We start from the raw sequence: 25498 nt of genomic DNA on the forward strand, positions 1-25498 counted from the left end.
TCGCCTGTTACAGAAATTGATGAACGCCTCACACCCATTGCGTTGGGAAATACCTGGTCCTTGGCACTTGCCCGGAATAGGCCTCTTATCTGGTTAAGAGAGAAGGAGGAAAATATGTGGACAGGGACACTGACTGAAAGTCAGGGTTTGTCAAACAGAAAGCTACGAGGAAAAGTTTCTGCCAGAATTAGAAGGTTAGAATGCGTGCATGGAAACAGCACGTTAGGGTTTGCACAGATTTTCAGGCTTGTTAAAATTCATTCATGGGATGTGGGCGTCATTGGCAAGGCCAGCGTTTATTGCCCATTCCCAATTGCTCTCGAGAAGGTGGTGGTGAGCCGCCTTCTTGAATCGCAGCAGTCCGTGCGGTGAAGCAGTATACTTCTTTGTAGCAGATTGGCACAACTGCTGGGCCATTCAGAGGGCAGTTAAGAGTCAACCACATTGCTGTAGGTCTGGAGTCACATATAGGCCAGACGAGGTAAGGACGGCAGATTTCCTTCCCAAAAGGATATTAGTGAACCAGATGGGTTTTTACAACAATCTCATGGTCACCATTACTAATATAAAGCTTTTTATTCCAGATTTATTTAATTGAATTTAAATTCCCAGCTGTTATGGTGGGATTTGAACTCAATTCTCTAGATCTGTAGTCCAGGTCTCTGGATTACTAGTCTAGTAACATAACCACTATGCTACCATTCCCCCAGTCCAGGGGCTTATTAACTACACACACATAACCCTGTAACTTCTTCACACAACACCACTGCCTTTGTGATTCACAGGTCTTCCACTCCATTAACGTGCAACTGGTGTGTGATCACTCGCAGTGAAGCACTCAGGTTTTGCCATGACACTTTTATCTTGCACCAATCCTCCAACACCCCCCCTCTCCCCACTACCATTCCTTACCCCTGCACAGCAAGCGAGAGGCTGGCTGCTTGGGGACAAGGTCAATCCTTGGCACAATCCCTCCCAGGAACCCTGGTCCAGTGGTGGAACAGCACTCGTCAGATCCATGGCTCGACCAGAGCCCTCATTGATCAGCTCATCAGAGTCATCAAGCACTGATTCCATTATCTGAACAGGTCTGGGGGCTTCCTGCCGTACAGCCCACAACGGAGCCACCACTGGGCATGGACCTTCAGAACGATGAGGAGACATGCTGCTGACATCGTGGATGGCGAAGAAGCAGAAGGAGTCCCACACTTGCCTGTAGCTCATTGCAGAGTGCTTCAGCAGAACAATCATTGCTCCACTGCATTATGTCCAACATCTCTCCCACCCTCACTGGCTCATAAATATTGGAACTCCCGACATTGGACTATGTTCACCAAATGGACTGCAGTGGTTCAATAAGGCAGCTCCTCACCACCTTCTTAAGGACTTCAATGGAAGAGTTAATGTACTAGAAAGATGGGCTTCAACCAGAGAGTTAATCTACTAAAAGGATTGACTTCAATGGAAGAGTTAAAGAAACAGAAGAATGGCCTTCGATGGGCCAAATAACCTCTTCTTATGCTCCAGGTTACATCTCTCTGCACAGATGTTATAAGGTCTCTAACTGGCATCCTTGGAGTAGAAACGGTAGTAGGAACTATCTCTGTACAGGTTCTGTCCAGATACCCATGTGCATTCATGCTTACCATACGATTCGTAGCTGTCAGTGGACTTGACGCAGATGAGGATGTGTTGGTCCAGTAAATACTCTTGGTCAGAGATAATGGGTATTAACTGTGGGGAGAAAGATAGACAGTGAGTTGCAGGCACTAAGAGGCCAGACCCAAGATACCAGCAGCATTGAACGCTTCAGTAAGATATGCCATTTAAACCCCCTATCGCCCACCTTCAAAGGCACTGACTCTTGCTTATGGTGCTGGTTGTTCTCGGGTATCTCTCAACTGTGAGCCCACAGCTTTTAGGGCAATGAAGTAGCATCCTTACTGCCACTCCGGCCAAGATTAATCACTCAAGGCCGGAGCTCAAGCCTGGGGCCTACTGGTTTATAAGGCTCATTATATGCTAATACTACAGAAGCACCAAGACACAGACATTTAGAAGAAACATTCAGCACAAAACGAGGCCAGTCAGCCATCATGGCTTTGCCAGCTAACAACTCATCAGAGCTATCCTTTCCAATCTCGTTTTCTTGTATTATCCCATACCGTTAAATATTTTTCCTCTTCAAGTGCTTATCTAATTTTCCTTAAATACTGCGATTGACTTGTCTTCAGTAGACCCTTGTATATTCTAATAACCTCTTGCAAAAACACATTCCTTCCACTTCTGCCCCCGCCCCCCGCCCTTTACCCTTCTAGGACTATTCCTGAGTTCACACCCCCTTGATTTTGATTCGCCAACCAGTGGAAATCAAATTTCACTACCTATTCACGCTCTCAAACCCTTTCAGAATTTTCTATACTACTCTGCTCCGTGAGATTTTCAAGTCTCTCACAATTATATCCTTCCATCCCTGGTATCATCCCACTGAATCGATGCTGCACCTTTTTCCATGGCTCCAATATTCTTTCGATAACGGGGTACCCAAAACACCACACAATACTCTCACTATAGCTTATCCAATGTCTTCAACAGTTTAACAAATTCAATGACCCTATATTGTTGTGTATAGAAGAACTCCACGAGGCTGAGTACTGTGAGCTAAACTTAGTGTTTAGTTAGGCAAGCAGGGAGTTCGAGCAGCGTCGTCGGAGGCAGCGTGGGGAGGCCTATAAAAGGCCCAGCAGGAGTTGGTGGTCAGAGAGACCGACCGGAGCAGCTGCAGCAGGGAGAGAAGGCAAAAAGGAAGTAGAAAGAAATCGAAAGGTGACGTCACAGCCAAGGGGGTAAGTGATTGGCTGGTGATTGGTAAGTAGTTTTTCTTTTTCTTTTCTTTATCAGTAAGTAACCTTTTAGCATTTTTGTTGCCAAATTAAGTTAATCTAGGGGGTAAGTCATGGCAGGAGAGCTCGGACACGCGTTATGCTCCTCCTGTACTATGTGTGAAGTCAGGGATGCTTTCGGGGTCCTTGACGACTACATGTGCGGGAAGTGCATCCGCCTGCAGCTCCTGACAGACCACATTACGGCACTGGAGCTGCGGGTGGATTCACTCTGGAGCATCCACGATGCTGAAAATGACGTGAATAGCATGTTTAGTGAGTTGGTCTTACCGCAGGTAAAGGGTATACAGCCAGATAGGGAATGGGTGACCAACAGGAAGAGCAGTGCAAGGAAGGTAGTGCAGGGGTCTCCTGCGGTCATCCCCCTGCAAAACAGATACACCGCTTTGGATACTGTTGGGGGGATGACTCATCAGGGGAGGGCAGCAGCAGCCAAGTTCATGGCACCATGGGTGGCTCTGCTGCACAGGAGGTAGAGCTATAGTGATAGGGGATTCGATTGTAAGGGGAATAGATAGGCGTTTCTGCGGCTGCAACCGAGACTCCAGGATGGTATGTTGCCTCCCTGGTGCAAGGGTCAAGGATGACTCGGAGCGGGTGCAGGCCATTCTGAAAAGGGAGGGTGAACAGCCAGTTGTCGTGGTACATATAAGTACCAATGATACAGGTAAAAAATGGGATGACGTCCTACAAGATGAATTTAGGGAGCTAGGAGCTAAATTAAAAAGTAGGACCTCAAAAGTAGTAATCTCAGGATTGCTACCAGTGCCACAAGCTAGTCAGAGTAGGAATCGCAGGATAGCTCAGATGAATATGTGGCTTGAGGAGTGATGCAGAAGGGAGGGATTCAAATTCCTGGGGCATTGGAACTGGTTCTGGGGGAGGTGGGATGAGTACAAACCGGACGGTCTGCACCTGGGCAGGACAGGAACCAATGTCCTAGGGGGAGTGTTTGCTAGTGCTGTTGGGGAGGAGTTAAACTAATATGGCAGGTGGATGGGAACCTATGCAGGGAGACAGAGGGAAGTAGAATGGGGGCAGAAGCAAAAAATAGAAAGAAGAAAAGTAAAAGTGGAGGGCAGAGAAACTAAGGCTAAAAGCAAAAAAGGCCACATTACAGCAAAATTCTAAGGGGGCAAAGTGTGTTAGAAAGACAACCCTGAAGGCTCTGTGCCTCAATGCGAGGAGTATTCGGAATAAGGTGGACGAATTAACTGCGCAGATAGCAGTTAATGGGTATGATGTAATTGGCATCACGGAGACATGGCTCCAGGGTGACCAAGGCTGGGAACTCAACATCCAGGGGTATTCAACATTTAGGAAGGATAGACAGAAAAGAAAAGGAGGCGGGTGTCATTGCTGGTTAAAGAGGAAATTAATGCAATAGTAAGAAAGGACATTAGCTTGGATGATGTGGAAATAGTATGGGTGGTGCTACGGAATACCAAAGGGCAGAAAATGTTAGTGGGAGTTGTGTACAGACCACCAAACAGTAGTAGTGAGGTTGGGGACAGCATCAAACAAGAAATTAGGGATGCATGCAATAAAGGTACAGCAGTTATCATGGGTGACTTTAATCTACATATTGATTGGGCTAACCAAACTGGTAGCAATGCGGTGGAGGAGGATTTCCTGGAGTGTATTAGGGATGGTTTTCTGGACCAATATATTGAAGAACCAACTCGGGAGCTGGCCATCCTAGACTGGGTAATATAATGAGAAAGGACTAATTAGCAATCTTGTGCGAGCCCCCTTGGGGAAAAGTGACCATAACATGGTAGAATTCTTTATTAAGATGGAGAGTGACACAGTTAATTCAGAAACTACGGTCCTGAACTTAGGAAAGGTAACTTTGATGGTTAGAGGCGTGAATTGGCAAGAATAGACTGGCAAATGATACTTAAAGGGTTGACAGTGGATAGGCAATGGCAAACATTTAAAGATCACATGGATGAACTTCAGCAATTGTACATCCCTGTCTGAAGTAAAAATAAAATGGGGAAGGATCAACCGTGGCTAACAAGGGAAATTCAGGATGGTGTTAAATCCAAGGAAGAGGCATATAAATTGGCCAGAAAAAGCAGCAAACCTGAGGACTGGGAGAAATTTAGAATTCAGCAGAGGAGGACAAAGGTTATAATTAAGAGGGGGAAAATAGAGTACGAGAAGAAGCTTGCCGGGAACATAAAAACTGACTGAAAAAGCTTCTATAGATATGTGAAGAGAAAAAGATTAGTGAAGACAAACGTAGGTCCCTTGCAGTCAGATTCAGGTGAATTTATAATGGGGAACAAAGAAATGGCAGACCAATTGAACAAATACTTTGGTTCTATCTTCACGAAGGAAGACACAAATAACCTTCTGGAAGTACTAGGGGACCGAGTGTTTAGTGAGAAGGAGGAACTGAAGGATATCCTTATTAGGTGGGAAATTGTTCGGGAAATTGATGGGATTGAAGGAAATCCCCGGGGCCTGATAGTCTGCATCCCAGAGTACTTAAGGAAGTGGCCTTAGAAATAATGGATGCATTGGTGATCATTTTCCAACAGTTTATCAACTCTGGATTAGTTCCTATGGACTGGAGGGTAACTAATGTAACACCATTTTTTAAAAAGGGAGGGTGAGAGAAAGCGGGTAATTATAGACTGGTTAGCCTGACATCAGTAGTGGGGAAAATGTTGGAATCAATTATTAAGGATGAAATAGCAGTGCATTTGGAAAGCAGTGACAGGATCAGTCCAAGTCAGCATGGATTTATGAAAGGGAAATCATGCTTGACAAATCTGCTGGAATTTTTTGAGGATGTAACGAGTAGAGTGGACAAGGGAGAACCAGTGTATTTGGACTTTCAAAAGGCTTTTGAAAAGGTCCCACACAAGAGATTGGTGTGCAAAATCAAAGCACATGGTATTGGGGTAATATACTGACATGGATAGAGAACTGGTTGGCAGACAGGAAGCAGAGTCGGATAAACGGGTCCTTTTCAGAATGGCAGGCAGTGACTAGTGGAGTGCCGCAGGGCTCAGTGCTGGGACCCCAGCTCTTTACAATATACATCAATGATTTAGATGAAGGAATTGAGTGTAATATCTCCAAGTTTGCAGAAGACACTAAACTGGGTGGCGGTTTGAGCTGTGAGGGGGACACTAAGAGGCTGCAGTGTGACTTGGACAGGTTAGGTGAGTGGGCAAATGCATGGCAGATGCAGTATAATGTGGATAAATGTGAGGTTATCCACTTTGGGGGCAAAAACGCGAAGACAGAATATTATCTGAATGGCGGCAGATTAGGAAAAGGGGAGGTACAATGAGACCTGGGTGTCATGGTTCATCAGTCATTGAAAGTTGGCATACAGGTACAGCAGGCGGTGAAGAAGGCAAATGGTATGTTGGCCTTCATAGCTAGGGGATTTGAGTATAGGAGCAGGGAGGTCTTACTGCAGTTGTGCAGGGCCTTGGTGAGGCCTCTCCTGGAATATTGTGTTCAGTTTTGGTCTCCTAATCTGAGGAAGGATGCTCTTGCTATTGAGGGAGTGCAGCGAAGGTTCACCAGACTGATTCATGGGATGGCTGGGCTAACATATGAGGAGAGACTGGATCAACTGGGCCTTTATACATTGGAGTTTAGAAGGATGAGAGGGGATCTCATAGAAACCTATAAGGTTCTGACGGGACGGGACAGGTTAGATGCGGGTAGAATGTTCCCGATGTTGGGGAAGTCCAGAATCAGGGGACACAGTCTCAGGATAAGGGGTAGGCCATTTAGGACTGAGATGAGGAGAAACTTCTTCACTCAGAGAGTTGTTAACCTGTGGTATTCCCTGCCGCAGAGAATTGTTGATGCCAGTTCATTGGATATATTTAAGAGGGAGTTAGATATGGCCCTTATGGCTAAGGAGATCAAGGGGTATGGAGAGAAAGCAGGAAAGGGATACTGAGGGAATGATCAGCCATGATCTTATTGAATGGTGGAGCAGGCTCGAAGGCCGAATGGCCTACTCCTGCACCTATTTTCTATGTTTCTCTGTTTCTATGTTTCTAGTGTGACCTTAATCTTCTTTATTACAACTCCAGAGTGCCTAAACAACATGGCAGCCAACCTTTTATACTGGCCCTGCACATGTGTGCAAGTGACCATTAGGACTCCAACAGTCACGCCCTCTGGTGGCAAGTATTACATGGTTACATACATAACATCACTCCCCTCCCCCCCCCCCAACCCCCCAAAAGTCTTTGGTGCAAGTTATGTACAAGTTGAGGCGATCCGGAGCCCTTCGCTCCCTGGTTGATCGTCTAAGTTCAAACTCTGGCGTCTGTGAGTTGGCTGGACCATTGCAACACTGCATCGCAGCTGGGCTGATCAGACTGTCAGGAACGATGGGTTCATCCTCGTGATTGACAGTGAGGTCGATTGCTGGTTGGGTGTGTGTTGGAGGATTGTCGATGGTGATGTCCTACTCAAATCATTCCTGGTTGTCAGTAAATCGCAATTTAGTCTGATCTAAATGCTTTCTGCACGTTTGTCCATTTAACAGTTTGATTATAAATGCCCTATTTCCTTCATTGGCTGAAACAGTGCCAGCAACCCACTTGGGATCATGACCGTAATTCAGAACAAACACAGGGTCGTTAACATCAATGTCACGTGAAACAGCTGCGCGATCGTGGTACATGTTCTACCGGTGTCGCCGGGTTTCCACGTGATCATTAAGATCCGGGTGGACTAGGGAAGAGCCTGGTTTTGAGGGCTCTCTTCATTAACAATTCTGCCAGGGGAACCCCAGTGAGCGAGTGGGGTCGCGTCCGGTAACTGAGCAGAATGCGTGACAAGCGGGTCTGCAGGGAGCCGTCCGTCACGCCTTTCAGGCTCTGCTTGATTGTTTGGACTGCCCGCTCTGCTTGACCGTTAGACGCGGAGCAGATCTGACATACTTGATGCCATTGCGGGTCATAAACTCGTTGAATTTCGAGCTGGTGAAACACGGTCCATTGTCGCTTACAAGGACGTCGGGCAAGCCATGGGTGGCGAACATGGCCCGGAGGCTTTCAATGGTGACTGTGGACGTGCTGGATGACATGATTACGCATTCAATCCATTTGGAGTAAGCATCCACAACTACTAAAAACCTTTTTCCTCGAAAGGGGCCGGCAAAATCTACGTGGATCCTGGACCACGGTTTGGAGGGCCATGATCACAGACTCAGTGGAGCCTCTCTTGGTGCATTGCTCAGTTGCGAGCAAGTGTTGCACTGATGCACGCATGACTCCAAGTCTGAGTCAATGCCGGGCCACCAAATATGCGACCTTGCAATTGTCTTGATCATGACAATGCCTGGGTGGGTGCTGTGTAGGTCGGGTATAAACGTTTCCCTGTCTTTTTTTGGAAAAACCACGCAATTACCCCATAAGAGACAATTCGACTGGATGGACATTTCATCTTTGCATCGGTGAACGGCTTAATTTCACCTTGCATTTCACCAGGAACGGCCGACCAGTTCCCATTTAGGATGCAACTCTTTCCTAATGATAGCACAGGATCCTGGTTGGTCCAGGCCCTGATCTGACGAACTGTGACGGGTGACCCCTCGCTCTCAAAAGCATCCATGACCAGTAGCAAGTCTGCGGGCTGCGCCATTTCGACCCCAGTGGTGAGTAATGGTAGCCGGCTGAGAGCATTGGCACAGTTTTCAGTGCCTGGTCTGTGGGGGATAACATAGTCATAAGCGGACAATGTTAGTGCCCATCTTTGGATGCGGGACGAAGCGTTGGTATTTAAACCTTTGCTCTCTGAAAACAGCGAAATGAGCGGCTTGTTTCAAGCTCAAACCGAAGTCCAAATAGGTATTGGTGTATTTTCTTAACCCCATATACACATGCTAACGCCTCTTTCTCGACCATACTATAGGCTCTCTCAGTCTTATACAGACTTCCAGATGCGTATGCAACTGGTTGGAGGTTGCCAGATACATTGGCTTGCTGTAACACACAGCCGACCCCATACGATGAGGCGTCACAAGCTAGCACTAAACGTTTACATGGGTCATAGTGTACAAGTAACTTATTTGAACATAGCAGGTTCCTGGCTTTCTCAAAGGCTGTGTCTTGAGATTTGTCCTAGTCGTCACCCTTACGTAGCAACATGTGCCAAGGCTCTAACAACGTGCTCAACCTGGGTAGAAAGTTACCAAAATAGTTGAGGAGTTCCATGAACGAACGCAGCTCCATCGCATTCTGTGGTCTGGGTGCATTCTTGATGGCCTCTTTGAGTGCCTGGGCCTGATGCCATCTGCTGTAATCTTTCTCCCCAAAAATTCAACTTCTGGCACCAGGAAAACACACTTGGAGCATTTCAGCCTGAGGCCCCCTCTGTCTAAGTGACTTAGAACACCTCTTCCAGGTTGTGTAGATGTTCAATGGTGTCACGACCAGTGATCAGAATGTCGTCTTGAAACACAACGGTGCGCGGAACAGATTTCAGCAAACTCTCCATGTTTCTCTGGAAAATGGCTGCAGCCGAGCGAATCCCGAAAGGGCACCTGTGGCATATAAACAGCCCTTTGTGTGTGTTGATGCACGTCAGTCTTTTCGAAGATTCAGCCAGCTCCTGTGTCATGTAGGTGGAGGTTAGGGCCAACTTAGTGAACGACTTCCCCGCCGCTAACATTGCAAACAGGTCATCCGCCTTTGTCAGTGGGGATTGGTCCTGTAGTGAGACTCGGTTAATCGTTACCTTGTAGTCTCCACAGATTCTGACCGTGCCATCACTTTTCAACACTGGAACAATTGGACTGGCCCACTCGTTGAACTCGACTGGTGATATGATTCCTTCACGTTAGAGTCATGCACGGAACCGCCCGAGCCTTGAGATGGACGGGCCGTGCATCGGGGTCTAGATGGATCTGTAACTTGGCGCCTGTGAAGTTGCCGATGCCTGGTTCAAATAGCGAGGGAAACTTGCTCAGAACTTGAGCACACGAGGAGTCATCCACTGAAGATAGTGCTTTGATGTTATTCCAATTCCATCTAATCTTTTCTAGCCAGCTTCTGCCAAACAGCGTTGGGCCATTGCCTGGAACAATCCACAATGATAGGTCATGCACAGCTCCATGATACGATACCTTCACTGCCGCACTTCCAATGACTGGTATGAGCTCTTTGGTTTAGGTACACAGCTTTGCATCGGGCTCAGTTTGGGCCTTAGTGCTTTATTGCCCCATGATTTCTCGAAAGCCTTCTGGTTCATTATTGACTGACTCGCACCCGTGACCAACTCCATGGATACTGGAGCTCCATTTAATTTGACTTTCAGCATTATAGGAGGGCTCTTGGTGGTGAAGGTATGTACCCCATACACTTCTTCCTCGGGCTGAGTTGCCTGTTCTGCGTGATCTGCACCGGATTGATCATCCTCTGCCACGTGGTATGTCGCAGCACATTTGCACATTCGCTGGAGGTGCCCCATCGTTGCGCAGCCTGTGCACACGTAGTGCTTGAATCGACATTGATGGGCCCGATGATTACCCCCGCAGTGCCAACATGGTGCTAATGGATTCAGATTCACCCCCGATGGCGGGCTCTGAGTCATCACAGGTCTTGCCGCCGCATAGGCCGTGACATATGCAGTTCGGCCTGCTAGCGATGTCACTTTATAAACGGTACTTGCCAGTGAGTTTCGATGTTGAGAAGATATCTGTTTGGTGTTATCGTCCGTGGCCATGCATGCCTGGGCGATTGCGATGGCCCTGCTCAGGTCTACGGTTTCGGCAGCCAGCAGCTTTCGAAGAATGACCTCGTGACTGATGTCCAGCCCGAAAAATCCCACAGCATTTGCCCCAACGCAGCTCCAAAATTGCAAGGTCCCGCGAGGCGTCTCAGGTTGGCGACATAATCCGCCATGTCCTGGCCCCTGGAGCGATGGTGCGTGGAAAAACGATATCTGGCCATGAGAATACTCTCTTTCAGCTTGAGGTGGTCCTGAACCAGCATGCACAACTCTGTATATTCCTTCTCCATTGGTTTTGTTGGTGCGAGCAGATTTTTGATGAGGCCGTATATTTTAGGCCCACAGACGGTGAGGAGAACCGCCCTGCGCTTGGCTACGTTAGTGTCTCCTTCCAGCTCGTTGGCCATGAAGTACTGATCGAGACGCTCGATGAAGGTTTCCCAATCATCATCCTCTACGGATCGCTCTAATATTCCAATGGCAGCCAAGGTTGCGTGATGGTTCGTATTCTGCTACTCATCGGCAATTGTTGTGTACAGAAGAACTCCACGAGGCTGAGTACTGTGAGCTAAACTTAGTGTGACCTTAGTCTTCTTTATTGCAACTCCAGAGTGCCTAAACAACATGTCAGCCAACCTTTTATACTGGCCCTGCATTTGTGCGCAGGTGACCATTAAGACTCCAACATTCGCGCCCTCTGATGGCAAGTAATACATGGTTACATACATAACATATATAATCTGTGTATCTACACCTCTAGATCTTTCTGCTCCTCAGTTCCATTGGGAATTTCACCATTTAGGTTTCTATTCTCTGTTCTTTTTCCAAAAAAATGTAAAACCTCATGTTTCTCTTAAACTGTATCTGCCACCTACCCACCCACTATTGCAACCTGTTCTCTGTCCTCCTGCAGGCTCTCGTGTTCTTTGCAACAATTTAGTGTGCTTACTACCTTGGTATTGTCAGCAACTTTTGCTATTGTTCTGTCAATGCTTGTGTCACAATCACTGACGTATCCTGGGACTGGAGAGGTCACAATATCGATCCCTCGCTGCAACTTGACAACCCAAGTGACATCCATTTACTCCCACTCTGTGTTCTATCCTTCAGCCTTCCTTCTATCCACTATTCCACTTAATTTTTAACAACATTCGCCTTAAATCTTCACAAGTCTCTTATGTGGCACTCTAATGTTTTTTGAAAGTCTAAGTATACTACATGTATTGTATTCCTTTGTTTGTAGTTGTCGAGATATTTATAGAGAGACGGCGTGCAAATATCAACAATGATGTGCTGTTTTACTGTGTTCACTGCCCTGATTCTGAATCAGGCCTGGGGCAGAGTCACTGCCCCTGTCCGTAACTGCAGTCAAATCTTTCCTCTTTCAACTATAGTGAGGACAAACAAAGAGATTAATTCATTATTGCACCTAATCACAGCATTTATTGGCCAAGGGACCTAGATTGGTACAGAGTTCCTGTTTATTCAGCAGGGTAAGGGTTACTGTGTAACTGTACAGAGTTCCTGTTTATTCAGCAGAGTGAAGGTTATTTCCTTACAAAAATACAAAATAGAATTACTATTTATAATGATTCATCCATCATCATGATAGGCAGTCCCTCGGGATCGAGGAAGACTTGCTTCCACTCTTAGCATGAGTTCTTAGGTGGCTGAACAGTCCAATACGAGAACCACAATCTCTGTCACAGGTAGGACAGATAGTCGTTGAGGGAAAGGGTGGGCAGGGAGTCTGGTTTGCCGCACGCTCCTTCCGCTGCCTACGCTTGATTTCTGCATGCGCTCGGCAACGATACTCGAGGAGCTCAGCGCCCTCCCGGATGCACTTCCTCCACTTAGGGCGGTCTATGGCCAGGGACTCCCAGGTGTCAGTGGGGATGTCGCACTATATCAGGGAGGCTTTGAGGGTGTCCTTGTAACATTTCCTCTGCCCGCCTTTGGCTTGTTTGCCGTGGACGAGTTCCGAGTAGAGTTCTTGTTTTGGGAATCTCGTGTCTGGCACATGAACTATGTGGCCTGCCCAGCGGAGCTGATCAAGTGTGGTCAGTGCTTCAATGCTGGGGATGTTGGCCTGGACGAGGACGCTAATGTTTGTGTGTCTGTCCTCCCAGGGGATTTGCAGGATCATGCAGAGACATCGCTGGTGGTATTTCTCCAGCGATTTGAGGTGTCTACTGTACATGGTCCATGTCTCTGAGCCATACAGGAGGGCGGGAATTACTACAGCCCTGTAGACCATGAGCTTGGTGACAGTTTTGAGGGACTGATCTTCAAACACTCTTTTCCTCAGGTGGCCGAAAGCTGCACTGGCGCACTGGAGGCGGTGTTGGATCTCATCATCAATGCCTGCTCTTGCTGATAGGAGGCTCCCGAGATATGGGAAGTGGTCCACGTTGTCCAGGGCCACGCCGTGGATCTTGATGTTTGAGGGACAGTGCTGTGCGGCGAGGACAGGCTGGTGGGGGCACAACGGACATGATTTTTGCAGCGCGGCAGCTGCAGGAAAAATGCAGGGAGCAGCGCCAGCCCTTATACATGGCCTTCTTCGACCTTACAAAGGCCTTTGACACTGTCAACCGCGAGGGTCTATGGAGCGTCCTCCCCCATTTCGGATGTCCATAAAAGTACGTCACCATACTCCGTCTGCTCCATGACGACATGCAAGCCGTCCTTACCAACGGATCCATCACAGACCCAATTCATGTCCAGACCGTGGTCAAGCAGGGCTGCGTTATCGCGCCAACCCTCTTCTCAAACTTCCTCGCTGCCATGCTCCACCTCACAGTTGATAAGCTCTCTTCTGGAGTGGAGCTAAACTATAGAACTAGTGGGAACCTTTTCAACCTTTGCCGTCTCCGGTCTAAGACCACTCCAACCTCTCGTCGAGCTACAGTACGCGGACGACGCCTGTGTCTGTGCACACACAGAGGCTGAACTCCAGGACATAGTCGACGTATTTACCGAGGCGTATGAAAGCATGGGCCTTATGCTCAACATTAATAAAACAAAGGTCCTATAATGATTACAACTGCTGTGACTAGCACTTATTGCAAAACAAATGAGCTGATTTCTTAAGAAATCCGGAATGCAGTAATCCTAAACTCAGCTGATGACGATGAGAAATTAGACAAGGAGGAAGTCTCAGTTACCTCAGGGGGAGTGCTCCACACAACCATCAGGTTCTCATCTCTCGACTCCTGGTTCTCGCCTTCAGCGCTCTTCACAAGATCTACAGGAAGCACAAGATTGGTATCGATTTCTGCTCAATGCAGAGTGAAATGTTTGCAAGCAGCTGGAGACAGTGTTCTGGAAGCTTCAATGACCAGGCTGCGCAGGCTCAGTGACTTCTGATGGACAAACCCCACTCAGTGGAATCAGCTATTACAGCACAGAAGGAGGCCATTCTGCCCATCACACATCTGCCGGTGCTAGCTCTGCAACTGCAGCTTTCTGACAGGGAGACAGACAGAGAGACAGGGAGATAGACACACAGAGGGACAGGGAGATAGACAGACAGAGGGACAGGGAGATAGACACACAGAGGGACAGGGAGATAGACAGACAGAGGGACAGGGAGACAGACACACAGAGAGGCAGGGAGATAGATAGACAGAGGGACAGGGAGATTGACAGACAGAGGGACAGGGAGATAGACACACAGAGGGACAGGGAGATAGACAGACAGAGGGACAGGGAGATAGACACACAGAGGGACAGGGAGATAGACAGACAGAGGGACAGGGAGACAGACACACAGAGAGGCAGGGAGATAGATAGACAGAGGGACAGGGAGATTGACAGACAGAGGGACAGGGAGATAGACACACAGAGGGACAGGGAGACAGACACACAGAGAGGCAGGGAGACAGACACACAGGGGGACAGGGAGATAGACACACAAAGGGACAGGGAGATAGACAGACAGAGGGACAGGGAGATAGACAGACAGAGGGACAGGGAGATAGACACACAGAGGGACAGGGAGACAGACACACAGAGGGACAGGGAGATAGACACACAGAGGGACAGGGAGACAGACACACAGGGGGAACAGGGAGATAGAGACACAGAGGGACAGGGAGACAGACACACAGGGGGACAGGGAGATAGACACACAGGGGGACAGGGAGAGAGACACACAGGGGGACAGGGAGACAGACACACAGAGGGACAGGGAGACAGACACACAGAGGAACAGGGAGATAGACGCACAGAGGGACAGGGAGATAGACACACAGGGGACAGGGAGACAGACACACAGAGGGACAGGGAGACAGACACACAGAGGGACAGGGAGATAGACACACAGAGAGACAGGGAGATAGATGCACAGAGGGACAGGGAGATAGAAGCACAGAGGGACAGGGAGATAGACACACAGAGGGACAGGGAGATAGACGCACAGAGGGACAGGGGACGAGACAGACGGAGATAGACTGAGGGACAAGGAGACCGACGGACAGAGGGACAGAGAGATAGACAGACTGAAGATTGCACACACATCCAACACTTCAGTTCTGAGGAAAAGTTACTGAAGTTATGTTTGTTTTCCTTGGGAAAGAAAAGACTCTGAGTTGAGTCAATTGAAGTTTTCAAGATTATATTCTTGTGACAATTAAGCAAGCGTACACACACATACGTACACCACAAATATACATAGATACACGTGCAGACACGCAGGCATACACACAATATACACAAATGTTGCTCATCAGCCAGATATTGACATACTCAATCATGCATTGGAAGCGAGACAATGTGGTATGACCTGGTAGGCACAAATGGGAGCTTGGATGAGGGACACTGATAAGCGAGTATTCTTACTTTCCAAGCAGCTGGAGTGGAATTCAATGAAGAACTTTGTCTTGGATTTGGTTTTCAAATTGGCTTCACATTTGAGAAAATTGATTGTGCCTGGTGAGTCTGCGTTGTTGGGGTCTGTGGAGTGAAGACGATGAGTTACTACAGTCTCACTCATTGTCTCTACTAACCTCACATCAGCTGCTTTCATTCCTGTTTAAGGTTGCATACACCACTGTACTTCTTCACTGGCTCCGGGTTAGCAATTCTCTTTACTGGACTGACTGAGGCAGCACAGTAATGGAAGCCATTTTATGTTGTCCCCTCATTGCCTGATGGCTCTGATTCTTGATGGGGTTTTACAGGCACGGCCTGCCTTCTGGTCCCTCACCCAATTGGCTATTCTTCATGTGAAAGTCCAGGCAGTGCGTCTCCAATTTTAACTTCCCACCCACCTGATGGAAACCAATTGGGGGTGGGGGGCAGTTAAAATGAAGATAGTCACTTTATCCCTCTGATCCCGCAGCCTTCCTGCCATTAGTCGGAGGGTTGAGCGGGACAGCAGTAACGTCTTCCCCATCAGGCTAGGCCTTTTGGGAGCCGGATTGTGGGCCAGGAGGGGCCCAGGAAGGTAATTAATTAAGTTTAATTTTAGATTTCCTTGTGGGCCTCACAAGGGAGACTTGGGCCTTCCCTTGCCCCAGGCTTCCCCCCCGATTGCATCCAGAGTCCCCCCACCCCACCCCCCACTTACCTGGGTCCTGGGCTGCGGCCTCCTGCCATCAAATACCTTCGCCGGCCCACGAGCCAGGTGGTGGATCTGGCCTGGCTTGGGCGGGTCAGCGAGAACTTTTATGGTAATGAGGCTCAACCATTAAGATCAGCTGGGCCTCCCTGAGCTTGTGGTCACTTGAGAGGCTTTGGAATGGGCAGCTCAAACCAGCTCTACCAGCCCCACATCAGACCATACAGGTGCTGGGCCCTGAATTCAACTAAACTTCAGTCCAGAACTCCCTCAGAGGGGCCTGAGGGGGTAAATGAGAAGATTTAATGTCTACTCACCAGTCTTAGACACAAACTGCGTTGACACTCCCACCTCGAAGGTTGCAAACACCGGTGAATGATCACTGGTGACAATGTCTGTGGTGCAGCCTGCGATTGAACACCAACAGTTAGACATCTGATTTTCGGCACAGTTGCTGCAATACACACATTACCAAAATACTGGGACTTGACAACTTGCCTCAAGGCAGATGATGGACTGGTGCTATGCATCAGACATTATTCTTTCCCCTCTGAAAGCTAATAGCGTGGAAGTCTCCACTGTCTGCTTTCTGCAAAGGTCCTACACAAAATATGTGTTGGGCAATGTAAATCCAGATCCCAGCCAATATGGGTCCACAGCAGAAAACTGTCCCTGATTCACCATTAACTGGCGATCTCACTCAGAGAGGTCTCAAGATGACTGGTGCAGGAAATGGGAGATTATCACACTGACGCAGTAGGGGGCGCTCTTCTAAAGGTCAAGGAACATCCTGGGACCATCTGGAGGAGCTTCACTCTGCATCTAAAGAAAGGTTAGCAGAGTGTCCCCTTAATGGGGTTGCTAGTAATTAGTGTACTTCATTAATAGGGTGATCTAGAGCTGGTATTTCTGTAATGGGGTTGCTAAGAGTAGTGGGGCCGGAATTGTCCCCTGATGTAAAAGTGGTGCACTCACCAGTGTTGTAGTTTTCTCCCTGTTCCAATCCATGGGGGTAAACTCGACCAATATTCAGCTGTTTATTTTATTTTGGTCGGGGTGGTGTCGGTTGTGGGGCGGAAGTGCTGGTGGATCGGAGCGGCCGTTGCTCTGAGTCATCAGCACGTCGCTGAGACATCACAACGTCCCTCCCCTTCAGTTAAAGGGGAGAGCCGCTGCGAGCCTTGCATGGAGTTTCGTTGGGCCCACTGTGCCACCAGGGAGGGTTTAGGCCGGGCCAGTGGCTTGGTACCCAAGAAGGGGTGCCGGGCTGCCAACAAACCCGTGGGCAGCATTGTCAGGCCGACCTGACAGTCGGCCGACATTAAAATAAGATGGTGACCGCGGCAGGGCGCCCTCCCCTTTAATGGTGGATGCACTGCCCAGCCACACACAGCTTCCCGCTGGGGAAAGCTGTCAGTGACACCGACCGGCGGGGCAATTTCCCGCGGGGGGGGCGGGGGGGGGACGGAAAGGGGATTGCCGCTGGATGGTGTGGGGTCGGCGCGTGCCCGACAGGCGGGCAACACGGGCGGCACGGAAACCTGTTCCCGCCGCTACCGCCCCGGGGGAAATATAGGAAGGGTCAGCCCGTTTGTCTGCCCCCGGGCAGTAAAGCCTATCCGCTCCACTCCGGCCTCTTAGAGGCGGTAATGGAGCTTAAGGAGGGGTCAATTTTGGCCCCGTAGTGTCCCTTTTAATGGAGTTCCTTAATGCTATTGCTAGGAACTGGCGTGTTCTTTTCATGAGGTTGCTAAAAGCTGGTGTGTTCCTCTATTGGGGTTGCTAAGAGCATTGTTGTGGGTTTGCTAATGATCACCTCCCATTGAGGAGTTCCAACATGGTTTGGCACCTCTCAGGATCTCAATGGCAACATGACAACCAATCAAACCTTATTTTAAAAAGCTGAATTAGGTGACGAAAAGCTGTTAATGCACAGCTCAAGAGCACAAAAAATGAAAATGTGGAGGTATCTTGAGGCCCAACTGAGGGACGGTAGAATGTGTGAGTTAGTAAACAGCCTTATTGCTGGGGAAAAGCCGTGAGCTACAGGGGAGGAGGTGGTCTCTTTTGGAGAGAGAGTTCAAACATGTGCCACCGCTCCTCCACAACATCACTCCACTCCACTCCTGCAAGCTGGTCCTGGGGTAGCACAGGGAAAGGCTCGAGATGACATCACTCCGCACATCCGCCCCAAACCCCACCGGGACTTCAGTCAATAACTGAAAGACAACCCAGGCTGACAATACCATCTTATAATCATTCCATCACAGACAAATAACTGATGCTTCAGCAAATCGAAACCACTTTAGCGATCTGTTCACTTCACCCATGTGTCCTGCATGTTGAAGAGCCCACCTAGAACCTCCCTGCATTCAATGATGTTTCTTCACCCCTCCTACTAATGGCAGAAGAGAAACCCAATTCAACTTTCTTCACAAGCATTCATTCAGTCACAAAGACCAGGGGGCTGAAATTGCCCCTTGCCTTAAGGCTTCTTAACACTGGACAGCGGCGGTCACGCTGCGGAGAGCAATGGCCGCGAACGCTTCGTGTAATGGCCGCCATTATCAAAATTCCGCTCCTGTGTTATCCTGATGGTGACCCGTTCCACCCCCCCATTGCTCCACTGCTGCTGATTTGTGTTAAGTGTGTCATGACAGTGCGCACCGCCGATCTACCCCCACCCCCCCCAACCCCCGATGGCGAAATTGATCAAGATGTTGTCTTGGAACACCACAGTGCATGGAACCGATTTCAGCAGACTCTCCATGTTCCTCTGGAAGATGGCCGCAGCCGAGCGAATCCCAAAGGGACACCTGTGGTACATGAACAGTCCTTTGTGCGTGTTGATGCACGTCAATTTCTTTGACAGTTCAGCCAGCTCCTGTGTCATGTAAGCAGAGGTTAGATCTAGCTTGGTGAACAACTTTCCCCCCTGCTAGCATTGCGAATAGGTCCTCTGCTTTAGGTAGTGGGTACTGGTCCTGTACCGAGACTCGGTTGATCGTTACCTTGTAGTCCCCGCAGATTCTGACCATCCCATCGCTCTTTAGCACTGGCACGATTGGACTGGCCCACTCGTTGAACTCGACTGGCGATATGATTCTTTCTCATTGAAGTCTATCCAGCTCGATCTCGACTTTCTCTCGTATCATATATGGGACTGCTCGGGCCTTGTGATGAATGGGCCATGCCCCAGGAACAAGATGGATCTGCACCTTGGCGCCTGTGAAGCTGCCGATGCCTGGCTCAATTAACACTGGGAATTTGTTTAACACCTGGGCGCACGAGGCGTCATGCACCAAAGACAGTGCTTTGATGTTGTCCCAGTTCCATCGGATCTTTCCTAGCCAGCTTTTGCCAAACAGTGTTGGGCCATCGCCTGGTACAATCCATAGCGGTAAATCATGCACCATTCTGTCGTAAGATACTTTCACTGCCACACTGCCGATAACAGGTATGAGTTACTTGGTGTAAGTGCGCAGCGTTGTGTGAATCAGGCTCAGTTTTGGCCTCTGTGCCTTGTTGCCCCAGTTTCTCAAAAGCCTTTGGCTCATGATTGATTGACTCACCCCCATGTCCAATTCCACGGAGACTGGAATGTCGTTAAGTTTAACTTTTAATATTATCGGAGGGCTTTTGGTGGTGAAGGTGTGTACCCAATACACTTCCTCTTCATCCTCAGGCTGAGTTGCCTCTCCTGCTCGTTCAGCGTGATCCACGCTGGATCGGTCGTCCTCTGCTGATTTTGCCACTTGGTGAGTCAGAGGTCATTTGCACATTCGCTGGAGGTGCCCCATTGTTACACAGCCCTTGCACACATAATGCTTGAATCCGACATTGATGGGCTCTGTGACTGCCCCCGCAGCGCCAGCATGGTGTTAATGGATACTCATTTACATCCCACAGCGGCCTCGGAGTCACCCTAGGCCTGGCCTCTGCGGTTGTGTGGGCCCTGCCATGTACAGTTCTGCCTGCTGAAGGCATTATTTTATACACAGTACTTGCCGGCGAGCTTCGATGCTGTGAAGATATCTGTTTCGTGTTGGCGTCGTGGATATGCAAGCCTGGGCTATCGTGATGGCCTTGCTCAGATCTAGGGATTCGGCAGACCGCAGTTTGCAAAGAATGACCAATTCCAAGCACAAAAAAGTCCCGCAACCTTTCCCCCAAAGATCCGGCAAATCCGCACGGTCCCGCAAGGCTTCTTAGGTCAGCGACAAAGCTCGCCACGTTCTGGCCCTCGGAGCGATGGTGCGTGTAAAAGCGATACCTGGCCATTAGGATGCTCTCTTTCAGCTTGAGGTGTTCCCGAACCAGTGTGCACAGTTCTGTGTAAGTCTTTTCCGTTGGTTTCACCGGTGCCAGCAGATTTTTGACGAGGCCATATATCGAAGACCCACATACGGTGAGAAGAATCGCCCTCCCCTTGACCGCCATCTCAGCCGTGTCCAGCTCATTGTCCACGAAGTGCTGGTCAAGACGCTCAACGAAGGCTTCCCAATCATCACCCTCAACAAATCTCAAGAATACCAACGACAGCCATTGTCGCGTGAAAGTTCGTGATCTATAACTCGTCGCCAGTTGTTAAGTTCAGAATAACTCCACGAGACTGTGTTGTAAGCTCAAACCATTGTGACCTTGGTCTCTTTAATCTAACTCCAAAGTGAGACAGCAGCATGGTGGATTGCCTTTTATACTTGCTTGCCTAAGGGTGCACAGGTGACCCTTAGGTCTCCCACAGGTGTGCCCCCTAGTGGCAATTCTTACACATTGGTGAGGTTTGCATATATAACAGAAGGGGGTGAGCCGTGGTGACGTCATCGCGGCGGCCACTCCTCACCTCCAACTTCTGCCCCTCAGGTGTTGCTATCGCCACATATCCGCCCTATTAAGAGCGACTTCCGGATCCGAGAGAAAAAAACCCAAAGAGCGGAATTTTGCTCAAGAGGCGACCTTAACCACCGTGATGGTAAAAACACACAAAATGGGGTGGGACTGTCCCGTTTCGGGCGGGGGGCAATTTCGGCGCCCCAGAAGTTTCAACAGATGAAGTAACATTTTAGTTGGATACTGACATCCTTCACCAATGGCACCCAGAAAACCAACTGCACCATGTCCCTCTGCAAAAGCAAATTGTGAGGAGGACACAAAAAAATCTGCAAAGGGATATAGACAGGCTAAGTGAGTGGGCAAAAAGTTGGCAAATGGAGTAGAATGTGGGAAAGTGTGAGGTTATCCACTTTGGCAGAAATAATAGAAAAGCAAATTATTTTTTAAATGGAGAAAAATTGCAAAGTGCTGCAGTATAGAGGGACTTGGGTGTCCTTGTGCACAAAACACAAAAAGTTAGTGTGCAGGTACAACAAGTAATCAGGAAGGCAAATGGAATGATGGCCTTTATTGCAAGGGGGATAGAGTATAAAAGCAGAGAAGTCCTGCTACAACTGTACAGGGTATTGGTGAGGCCACACCTGGAGTACTACGTACAGTTTTGGTCTCCGCATTTAAGGAAGGATATACTTGCATTGGAGACTGTTCAGAGAAGTTCACTAGGTTGATTCTGGAGATGAGAGGGTTGACTTATGAAGATCGGTTGAGTAGGTTGGGCATATACTCATTGGAGTTTAGAAGAATGAGAGGTAATCTTATCGAAACATACAAGATAATGAGGGAGCTCAACAAAGTGGATGCAGTGAGGATATTTCCACTCATAGGGGAAACTAGAACTAGGGGGCATAGTCTCAGAATAAGGGGCTGCCCATTTAAAACTGAGTTGAGGAGGAATTTCTTCTCTCAGAGGGTTGTAAATCTATGTAATTCTCTGCCCCAGAGAGCTGTGGAAACTGGGTCATTGAAGATATTTAAGGCGGATTTTTGAACATTAAGGGAATGAAGGATTATGGGGAGTGGGCAGGGAAGTGGAGCTGAGTCCATGATCAGATCAGCCATGATCTTATTGAATGGCAGAGCAGGATCGAGGGGCCAAATGGCCTACTCCTGCTCCTATTCCTTATGTCCTCATGAGCTGGGATTCAGTGCTGTTCCCCTCTTTTTCTAACTCTTCAGCAGAAGGCAAGAGGAGTTTAAAAGGATTCAGGGTTATCCCAGTTTCTGCAGCGTGTGAACGGATCCTATTTCTTATGTTCTTATGTAACACATTGTGTGCATGTGTGTATGTATGCTCACTGGTGTGCTTGTGCCTGTATACAGGGGCTTGTGGACAGGGATGAGAATAGCCAGCAGGACTGTTTCAGTGCCATAGTTTCTTTAAATATTGAAATTTGGCAGAGGCCAGTGGTTGACGGTTTATTCACGGTACCTCACCACGAAAGAAATGGACCGTATAAATGTAACACAGTTAAATGGAAGCAGTTTCAGGCCCTACAATACTGCAACTAAACAAATCCTCCTTACCGTAAGACTGACACATGACATGGACGTTGGGGTAGCTTTTCCACAGCACTCGGTCACACCAGGACGGCAGGTTATACTTCAGCTGGGGAGAGAACAAATAGTGACCAACCCCACTGGACAAACCCAAGACAGAGCACCGCTTCCAATTCAGCTCTAACTCAAACCCCACTTTCAGGCCCTTTTCTCCTGGTACGACAATCTATCGGAGATCTCTCAACAACCCTACGAGCTCTCAGCGGCATCCAATTCTGACCTCTTGCACATCCCCACATTTTCATCACTCCACCATTGGCAGCCATGCCGTCGTCTGCCTGGGCCCTAAGTGCTGGAATTCCCTCCCTAAACCTCTCTGCCTCTCTTCCTCTCTCTCCTCCTTTAAGATGCTCCTTAAAGCCTACCTCTTGGACCAAGCCTTTCGTCAGCCGGCCTAATATGTCCTTATGTGACTCGATGTCAAATTTTGTTTGATAACGCTCCCGTGAAACATAGAAACATAGAAAATAGGTGCAGGAGTAGGCCATTCGGCCCTTCTAGCCTGCACCGCCATTCAATGAGTTCATGGCTGAACATTCAACTTCAGTACCCCATTCCTGCTTTCTCGCCATACCCCTTGACCCCCCTAGTAGTAAGGACCTCATCTAACTCCTTTTTGAATATATTTAGTGAATTGGCCTCAACAACTTTCTGTGGTAGAGAATTCCACAGGTTCACCACTCTCTGGGTGAAGAAGTTCCTCCGCATCTCGGTCCTAAATGGCTTACCCCTTATCCTTAGACTGTGACCTCTGGTTCTGGACTTCCCCAACATTGGGAACATTTTTCCTGCATCTAACCTGTCTAACCCCGTCAGAATTTTAAATGTTTCTATGAGGTCCCCTCTCATTCTTCTGAACTCCAGTGAATACAAGCCCAGTTGATCCAGTCTTTCTTGATAGGTCAGTCCCGCCATCCTGGGAATCAGTCTGGTGAACCTTCGCTGCACTCCTTCAATAGCAAGAATGTCCTTCCTCAGGTTAGGAGACCAAAACTGTACACAATACTCCAGGTGTGGCCTCACCAATGCCCTGTACAACTGTAGCAACACCTCCCTGCCCCTGTACTCAAATCCCCTTGCTATGAAGGCCAACATGCCATTTGCTTTCTTAACCGCCTGCTGTACCTGCATGCCAACCTTCAATGACTGATGTACCATGACACCCAGGTCTCTTTGCACCTCCCCTTTTCCTAATCTGTCACCATTCAGATAATAGTCTGTCTCTCTGTTTTTACCACCAAAGTGGATAACCTCACATTTATCCACATTATACTTCATCTGCCATGCATTTGCCCACTCACCTAACCTATCCAAGTCGCTCTGCAGCCTCACAGCATCCTACTCGCAGCTCACACTGCCACCCAACTTAGTGTCATCCGCAAATTTGGAGATACTACATTTAATCCCCTCATCTAAATCATTAATCGAGACATTTCACTATGTTAAAGGCGTTATATAAATACAAGTTGTTGTTGCTGCTGCTGAGGGCAGGCCTTGCTATCTGCTCTCGGGCCTGGTCAAAGCTTCTCTTCAATCGTTGTGCCATCCTGGATTCAGAGGCAGCTCACGCGAATGAAATGTCAGAAACTGAAAGTCGCTCGAGTACTCGGTCTTTGTATTTCGAAGCAGTTAGCCGAATTACACAGACTCAGTGAGAATGAGAAGTTTTCTGGATCATACTCTCCGGAATGTGACAGCTGTAGTCATCCACGAGACAGCTGTAGTCATTTCCGGGCTCAGGGACAGTGTAGAAAGAGAGAAGTTGACGAGCATTCATCGGGGCAGCAGAGGGAGACACGACTCACAGGTGCAGGGAAAGCTTGAGCGTTGAGCAGCGGCGAGGAAGTGGCTCAGAGAAGGGTGGTCCTGAGCAACATGGAGTAGACGACCAAGGAGGGAAAGAGACAGGTAGACCAGAAGAATAGAAGAGAGCAGGTGATCCTATAAGAGGTATAGACAGCCTTTTTTACAGTTAAAACTGGGAGTCCTGAATGGTACGCTGCTGCCCAGGGTGAAGGACAGCATGGAATGCATGGGAAAACGTGGAACTTAGTGATGGTGTTCTGAGGCACCTGCTGCCTTGCCCTTCTTCATGGAGGTTGTGGGATTCGGAGATGTTGTTGAAGAAGCTAATTCAGAGGTACCAACAGCTGGTATGTGTGGGAAATGGAATTCTTCACACTGGTAGAGTGCGGGCACTGTTGTGAGACTGGAGCTGAACCATATTGTTGGGTCAGTGTAGAGGGAGCTTTACTCTGTATCTAACCCATGCTGTACCTTCCCTGGAAGTGTTTGATGGGACAGTGTAGGGGGAGCTTTACTCTGTATCTAACCCGTGCTGTACCTGCCCTGGGAGTGTTTGATGGGACAGTGTAGGGGGAGCTTTACTCTGTATCTAACCCGTGCTGTATCTGCCCTGGGAGTGTTTGATGGGACAGTGTAGGGGGAGCTTTACTCTGTATCTAACCCGTGCTGTACCTGCCCTGGGAGTGTTTGATGGGACAGTGCAGAGGGAGCTTTTCTCTGTATCTAACCTGCACTATGGCTGTCCTGAAATGGAAAGTGTACCATTCCCAGCATTGACATCACTCACCTTGGTAAGCGCAAAATTTATTGAAAAAATAAATGGTAAAAGGAGCAATGTTGAAATACTCACTCCGGTGGCCTTCTGTTTGATGTAGTTGTACATGTCTCTGCTGTCACGATCGTAGCGATAGGATGGAGGGAAGGTGATCTCTTCTTCATCTGCAACATGAAAAATTGTGATGATAAAATGATTGACTGCTTTCCGTCTCCCTGCTCCAGCACCACGACATAATCCAGAATGGTCCAGTATACCTCTCCATCTCATTTCACCGTA

The 25498-nt window shown here is 48.5% G+C and overlaps 1 protein-coding gene across 1 annotated transcript in view; it reads right to left on the reverse strand.

The window, feature by feature from the left end:
* inpp5d (inositol polyphosphate-5-phosphatase D) overlaps positions 1–25498 on the reverse strand; it is a 221667-nt gene that overhangs the window by 67709 nt on the left and 128460 nt on the right. The window contains exons 17-22 of the mRNA XM_070882224.1: positions 25295–25383; positions 22606–22687; positions 16506–16595; positions 15468–15581; positions 13793–13872; positions 1647–1734 (exon numbers count right to left, since the gene is read on the reverse strand). Of these exons, the coding sequence (XP_070738325.1) occupies positions 1647–1734; positions 13793–13872; positions 15468–15581; positions 16506–16595; positions 22606–22687; positions 25295–25383 (543 nt within the window). The remainder of the gene's footprint in view (positions 1–1646; positions 1735–13792; positions 13873–15467; positions 15582–16505; positions 16596–22605; positions 22688–25294; positions 25384–25498) is intronic.

Source organism: Pristiophorus japonicus, chromosome 6 (assembly GCF_044704955.1).
Source record: "Pristiophorus japonicus isolate sPriJap1 chromosome 6, sPriJap1.hap1, whole genome shotgun sequence".
Classification (NCBI taxonomy): Eukaryota; Metazoa; Chordata; class Chondrichthyes; family Pristiophoridae; genus Pristiophorus; species Pristiophorus japonicus.